The sequence below is a fragment of the Salvelinus sp. IW2-2015 genome, unplaced genomic scaffold (assembly GCF_002910315.2).
Source record: "Salvelinus sp. IW2-2015 unplaced genomic scaffold, ASM291031v2 Un_scaffold1634, whole genome shotgun sequence".
In the NCBI taxonomy this organism is placed as follows: Eukaryota; Metazoa; Chordata; class Actinopteri; order Salmoniformes; family Salmonidae; genus Salvelinus; species Salvelinus sp. IW2-2015.
Genome location: NW_019943050.1, coordinates 72,601 through 79,988, shown reverse-complemented (window position 1 = coordinate 79,988; position 7,388 = coordinate 72,601). Strand labels below are relative to the sequence as shown.

The 7,388-nt window shown below is 47.6% G+C and overlaps 1 protein-coding gene across 3 annotated transcripts in view; it reads right to left on the bottom strand.

Moving 5' to 3' along the window:
- Positions 1-7,388, bottom strand: part of LOC112071541 (myotubularin) — a 60,809-nt gene that overhangs the window by 9,512 nt on the left and 43,909 nt on the right. For all 3 annotated transcript variants that reach the window (XM_070439431.1, XM_070439432.1, XM_070439430.1), the window contains 3 exons: positions 7,035-7,127; positions 6,698-6,811; positions 2,732-2,908 (listed from right to left, as the gene is read on the bottom strand). In XM_070439431.1, coding sequence (XP_070295532.1) covers positions 2,732-2,908; positions 6,698-6,811; positions 7,035-7,127 — 384 coding nt within the window. The remainder of the gene's footprint in view (positions 1-2,731; positions 2,909-6,697; positions 6,812-7,034; positions 7,128-7,388) is intronic.

Genomic DNA, 7,388 nt, shown 5'->3' with positions numbered 1-7,388 from the left:
GCTCACCAAAACACCAACCAAACCCAGAGACAAACTGCAGCCAACCCCAGAAGCAATACTGCAGCCAAACCAACCAACCCCAGAAGACAATACTGCAGCCAAACCCCAGAGACCAAATACTGCAACCAAACCAACCACTCAGAGCAATACTGCCCAGCCGCAAACCCAGAGGCAATACTGCAAGCCAACCACCCCCAGAGACAATACTGCAGCCGAAACCAACCAAACCCCAGAGACAATACTGCAGCCAAACCAACCAAACCCCAGAGACAATACTGCACAAACCCAGACTTGATCACAGCAATGTCTCCCTCTAAGCTGCACGCGGCGCATAGCCCACCGGGACTGACCCACCGGGACTGACCCACAGAATAAATATCTGCCCGGCAGATTGAACTTCACTCAAGTTTTACCCTTTAGTTAACACCAGTGCTTGACTTGGGCCGGCGCTGTCCGTAACGCCATACGCAGTTCCCCCAAAATTAGAAGTGTCGGTATCGGCTCATCTACAATTAAAGTAACCTATCACTGTCCCAGAGTCACACAGAGGCTATCACTGTCCGAGTCACACAGAGGCTATCACTGTCCCAGAGTTGCACACAGGAGCAAAAAAGGTTGATCAAAGTGGGAAGGCAGGACCTTCATTGAATAGCAAGGAGGTGGACATTCATTTCTGATTTAGTCCAAGTTTATTTGCCGCAGTAGGCTGTGAGGGGCAGTAGGCTGTGAGGGGCAGTAGGCTGTGAGGGGCAGTAGGCTGTGAGGGGCAGTAGGCTGTGAGGGGCAGTAGGCTGTTGGAGATTGAACCAGATTGAAAACGTGCCAGCCTGAATGGCATGATGCGATGTTCCAAGTTGTCAAATGAGGGTTTGTAATTCATGAAAAGTCAAGGAAATTAGTTTCATAATTGTTCTTAATGTAAAAGCATACTTTAAAAAAACAAAACGACCTCTCAGCCATTATCGGAATGACCCTTCAGTGCATGTCTATGGTGCTGGGTGTGTGCCAGGGAGCGGGCCGTTGCCCGAGGAGAGAGAGCGCCACATTTCAGCATTAGGTATAAGGGCCTTACCACCGGCACTGTAGAGCCTAAATATATCTGCACCGTTGGAAAGCTGGGATTCCCCCCTATTAAACATTAGCCATGTAACTGCGACAACATTMAAAATATTCTAAGTATAGCCTACTTGACAAACAACTTGCTGTGCATAGATCTCCCCTGAAACATGAATACCTTGCTTTGAGGTAGCCTACCATATCCATTTGATCCCTGATTTATTGAACGGGGGAATCATTTTATAAAAGACAAAAGCATTTGGTTGTAATGTTGAGAAAGCCCAGCCTGCACACCCAGGAGCTCTCCAGATGGAGGGTTGACCACAACAGTGCAGTTCTATGTGGGGAGCTAAGTGACTTGATCAAGGGCTCAACGGCAGGAGGCGGCAGGTCTACATGGAATCAGACAGCAGCTTTCCAGTGTCAATAATTCATACTTTTTCATGTCGACTATAATAATAGTCATGACAATTTGGTTAGAAGTCATGGAAAATGTGTTTAAACCGTTAACAGTGAATAATCAGGAGGTCTCTATTGCATAATGTCATTTGTGAATTTCAGTGAACATAGTCCGACTTGGAAAAGACAGCTCCTGCACTTCTTCCATCCCAACACGATCAACGTTTCCCTCTACTGCGGGTATTGCTAATATCAGCCACTTCCAATGCAACAAACTCAAACAAAATAAACTATGCAAAGTGTTTTCTTGTAGGCAGAACACACTGGAGTAGGATTCTATTCCATTGCCAGGCACGACTCAGCCCGTACACTACAGACTGTGTTGTATTTTGAGACGGGCTTGAATAAGCTAAGCAGCCAATAAGCAAAATTGGTCTGATTTTCTGTAATAATGTTATGGGAATAATAATGAATTTTATTTTGTGAAGTGGTTTCTTGCGTCAAACAACATTTCCAGTCACCACCTTTATGTGAAGGACAAGTGGATAAACAGGTTCATGTGAAGCCCTACATGTTTTTGCCCAAAACTCTCACAGAATGTAGGTCTGCATTGAACACCACACATTGGCTGCTACTGTAAGCTGAATGATAGAACAGCTATTTCCATGTTAAAATGTTATGGGATGCATTTTCTCCATTGTTTTTAATGGTAGGCTACTCTGGATGGCCTACATTATGATCAAATAGCAACAGTAGCCTACTTGGTCACTGTTATAACTAACTTAAAAGTGGGTACAGCCTGCGTTCACAATAAACGTGCGCCAGAAGTTGCACAGAATTTTCACAACGTTCAAGTTGGCGCTCAGCAGACCTGAAATTTGCTCAGTGATGAAAAAGAATTAGAGGGAACATTGGTCACAAGATAACCCCAACTCTGATTGGCCAGACTGTTTGGCTGTACAGTTTGTTCAGTGCTGTGTATCCAGTGTTGTAGCTAAATCCCAACAGCGTTAAGTTAGATGGCATTTTTTTTTTACCATATTATTGATCCATCATTGATTCACTACTTTCCACAAATCTAAAAGCATTGTATTGGTGGAGGCAGGAGCCTTTTTAAAATCAGTGAAGGGAAGTGAACAAGTGTACACTTCGGTAGGAAGAAGTGATAATTCAGACATACTGTAACAAAAGTACCTGTTGTTGAATGCGAGGGTTCGAACGGATACTGTAACCACAGACATTCTATTGTAACTTAATTTTATTCTATTAAATGTACCTGTTGTCGAATGCGAGGGTTCCAGCGGATGTAGTAAGTCACCCAGAGTTCTAGGTGTCTCATGCTGGCTACAGGGTAGAGGACTCGATTGGACTCTGGGGTGTAGAAGGGGTTCTGGTAGAAGGACAGATCACTGTTTACCAACGACCACAGAGACACCGTCTTAGACCGCAACTCCTGGAGAGAGCGAGAGGGGGAGGAGAGAGGGGAGAGAGAAGGGGAATAATAATTTAGGAGGGTTAGAGAGAGAAGTTAACCAATGACCACAGATACACTGTCTTCCACCACAACTCCTGAAGAAAGAGATGGAGAAGATCATTAATATGGTCTTTTAGCAGACACTTTTATGCGCAGCAGTAAGCAGGAAACATAAATCTATTCAGTATGACCCGTTTGAGTCAAACCCACAAATGATCTGCGCCATCGGAATCAGAGGGAATATGAAGGATTCTGGAACAATAATAAAGAGTCTTATGGAGACTCCTGTCTGTGTCATAGAGAGCATTATTACGGCCACTCAGAACCAGTGATGCGTCCCATCGCTCTTCTGCTCTACTTCACATGATCAAGATGGAGGAAGGAGGGGAGGTGGAGGGAGGGAATAGAAAGACAAAGAAAGGGTATGAGATTGAGGTAGAGCAGGGGTGTCGAACTAATTCCCCATCGGGCCACATGCGGTCTTCACATAGATCCGAAGAGACATATTTACTATGTTTTCTGTCTCGCTTTCATTTGGATGACTGTCAGCAAGCCGGGCAGAGTGAAGAGACTGTCAGCAAGCCGGGCAGAGTGAAGAGACTGTCAGCAAGCCGGGCAGAGTTGAAGAGGACTGTCAGCAAGCCGGGCAGAGTGAAGAGACTGTGCAGCAAGTCCGGGCAGAGGAAGAGACTGTTGACTGTCAGCAAGCCCCCGCAGAGTGAAGAGACTGTTCAGCCGGGCAGAGTGATAGAGCGAGTAAAGCCGGGAGAGAGAGCTGTCAGCAAGACCGGGCAGAGTGAAGAGACTGTCAGCAAGCCGGGCAAGTGAGAGAGACTGTCAGCAGCCGGGCAGAGAGTGAAGAGACTGTCAGCAGCCGGGCAGAGTGAAGAGACTGTCAGCAGCGGGCAGAGTGAAGGCTGTGGAGCAGAGTGAAGAGACTGGCAGCAAGGGCAGAGTGCAGGGAGACTGTCAGCAAGCCGGGCAGAGTGAAGAGACTGTCAGCAAGCCGGGCAGAGTGAAGAGACTGTCTGCAGCCGGGAGAGGTGAAGAGACTGTCAGCAAGCGGGCAGAGTGAAGAGACTGTCAGCAAGCCGTGGCAGAGTGAAGAGACTGTCAGCAAGCCGGGCAGAGTGAAAGAGACTGTCAGCAAGCCGGGCAGAGTGAAGAGACTGTCAGCGGCCGGGCAGAGTGAAGCAGGACTGTCGCAAGCCGGGCAGAGTGAAGGACTGTCAGCAAGCCTGGGGCAGAGTGAAGAGACTGTCAGCAAGCCGGGCAGAGTGAAGAGACTGTCAGAAGCCGGGCAGGTGCAAGAAGACTGTCAGCAAGCCGGCTGCAGAGTGAAGAGAACTGTCAGCAAGCCGGGCAAGAGTGAACGACTGTCAGAGCGGGCAGGAGTGAGAAGACTGTCAGCAAGCCGGGCGAGTGAAGAGCTGTCAGCAAGCGGGCGAGTGAAGAGGATGTCAGCGAAGCGCGGGCAGAGTGAGGGCTGTCAGGCAAAGCGGGAAGGTGAGAGACTGTCGCAAAGCGGGCAGAGTGAAGAGACTGTCAGCAACCGCGGGCAGAGTGAAGAGACTGTCAAAGCAAGCGGGCATGAGAGACTGTAGATGGACTGTCAGCAAGGCCGGGCAGATGGAAGAGGACTGTCAGCAAGCGGCAGAAGTGAAAAGGAGACTGTCAGCAAGCCGGGCAGAGTAGAAGATGACTGTCAGCAAGCCGGCAGAGGAGAAGAGACTGTCCAGCAAGCCGGGCAGAGTGAAGAGCTGTCAGCAAGCCGGGCAGAAGTGAAGAGACTGTCAGCAAGCCGGGGGCAGAGTGAAGAGGACTGTCAGCAAGCGGCAGAGTGAAGAGACTGTCAGCAAGCCGGAAGAGTGAGAGGACTGTCAGCAAGCCGGCAGAGTGAAGAGACTGTCAGCAAGCCGGCAGAGTGAGAGGACTGTCCGCGCCGGCAGAGTGAAGAGACTGTCAGCCAAGCCGGGCAGAGTGAAGAGGAATGTCAAGCAACGCCGGCAGAGTAGACAGGACTGTCAGCAAGCCGGGCAGAGTGAAGAGACTGTCAGCAAGCCGGCAGAGTGAAGGACTGTCAGCAAGCCGGGCAGAGTGAAGAGACTGTCAGCAAGCCGGGCAGAGTGAAGAGACTGTCAGCAAACGGGCAGAGTGAAGAGACTGTCAGCAAGCCGGGCAGAGTGAGAGACTGTCAGCAAAGCCGGCAGAGTGAAGAGCTGTCAGCAAGCCGGGCACGAGTGAAGAGACTGTCAGCAAGCGGCCAGAGTGAGGACTAGCCAGACAAAGCGGCAGAGTGAAAGAGACTGTCAGCAAGCCGGCAGAGTGAAGAGACTGTCAGCACAGCTGCGGCAGCAGTGAAGGACTGTCAGCAGCTGGTGTCAGAGTGAAGAGACTGTAAAAATGTAGGTCCATTATCATTCTACACAGTTTGGATTTGGCTTTAGTCATTAAAATGTCCATTGAGCACCACCCACGAGCCTGATTGAATGGGCTCGCGGGCCGGATGACATGTAAAATAGAAGGTAAATAGTGAGAGTGAGGGTTGGCAGAGTGAAATATTGTAGAGGGATGGGAAAGACCCAGCTAACACATTTGGTTAACTGGAAGTTGTGGGAACGTTCGTTTTTGGTTCCCCCATTGGACTGGTGTTTTCTTGCATTTTTTATGGAAAGTTCTCTTAATGTTCTGGGAACATTACTTTAAATAGAATCCAGAGGTAACCTGCTGAAAACATTATGCTGTCCTGAAATTCCCACCTAAACAACCAAGGCTCTCACCAAGCTCTAAGAAACATACGGTTCTCAGAATGTTATGTGCTAGCTGGGAATTGGAGAGTGCAATGTAAGACAAATGTAGAAAAGACAGGCAGAGAGAAGGTCACACACAGTCAGAGAGAGACAGATGTTTGTGTCCATGGCACTCTTACAGTTGAAGAGGAAGGTTCTGAAGACAGACAGACACACAGCTAGCCAGACAGACATCATTTTTTGTTGATACAGTAAAATATTGGGATATTATTATGACGATATATCGTATCGTTTTAACAATATCGCAATATACATTTTTACACTAGTTGGCTATACCTGCACCAAAACGCCAAYATTTTTCCTTCATAGCTTGTACTCCATATTCTTTTAAAATAGAGGGCCAATTTGTTTTCAGAACTTTTATTTCCATGACTCATTAAAACTCATTTTCTCATGTCTTGTCCCTCTGCAGCAGACATATGGTGAGCGACATGCTTGGAACATCGAACCGCAATAAAAAAAATAAAAAAATATTGCATTATCGAATCGCAAGACATATAAAATTGTGAGAATTGCAATAAATAACGTATTAGCACCTAAGTATCGTGATAATATCGTATCGTGAGGTTCCTGGCAATTCCCAGCTCTAACAGGTAATTTACGTTGGTACGCTCACAGTTGTAGAGGAAGGTTCCAAAGACAGACAACTTTACGTTAGTGTCCCTAAGCACTCTCACAGGAAGATGCCTCAAAGACAGACACAACTTACGTTAGTGTCCTAGCACTCTCACAGTTGTAGAGGGAAGGTTCAAGACAGGACAACTTAACATTAGTGTCCTAGCAACTTCCTCAACAGTTGAAGAGGAAGGTTCCAAAGACCAGACAACTTTACCGTTAGCTTGTTCCCTGCACCATCTCACAGTTGTTAGAGGAAGGATTCCAGTAAGACAGACACTTCGTTAGTGTTCCCTAGCACTCTCACAGTTGTAGAGGAAGGTTCCAAAGACAGACAACTTACGTTAGTGTCCCTAGCACTCTCACAGTTGAAGAGGAAGGTTCCAAAGCGACAGCTGAACAGGTGGTCCAGGATGGTCACTAGGAGACGCTCGTTAAACTCAAACGCTGTCGGGAACTGGAAGAGAAGGGGAGAGAGAGGTTTAAACCCATAGGCTTTTTCTCAGTAAATTCTTCCTCCATTCCTTGCATCCGCTCTCCTCACTTCCTTCTCAATATGCATTGGAGAAGAAGGTTCGAAGGGAGGGATCTTGGACCTTCTCTTCCAATACAGTTGAAGTCAGAAGATCGTGAAAAGACAAATGAAGATAAAGCTCTACACAGGTGTGTCCTGTTCCTACCTGTTTGGTCATCTGCCAGACACAGTCTATGAACTGTACAAAGATAGGAGACCTGTCCTGATCAGCATGGTTCTTATCACCGTGTCCTATCCTCTATAGAGACAGAGACACACACAGACACAGAGAGAGAGAGAGAGAGAGAGAGAGAGGTTTGTGAGTTTCACAACTGACCCTGTGTTATACGCTCCACCCACCCCGTATCAATAACATCCCAATGCGGTGGAGCCGAGGCAAACGTAAGCAAGCTTATACAATCGAGCATTTCCTATATATTCTAACAGTGTGCACCTCAGCCAGACTATGTGCTAGTTAGCGCTAGTCCTTTTTTGAATTCAGAGTTGCCAAATCTCTCTC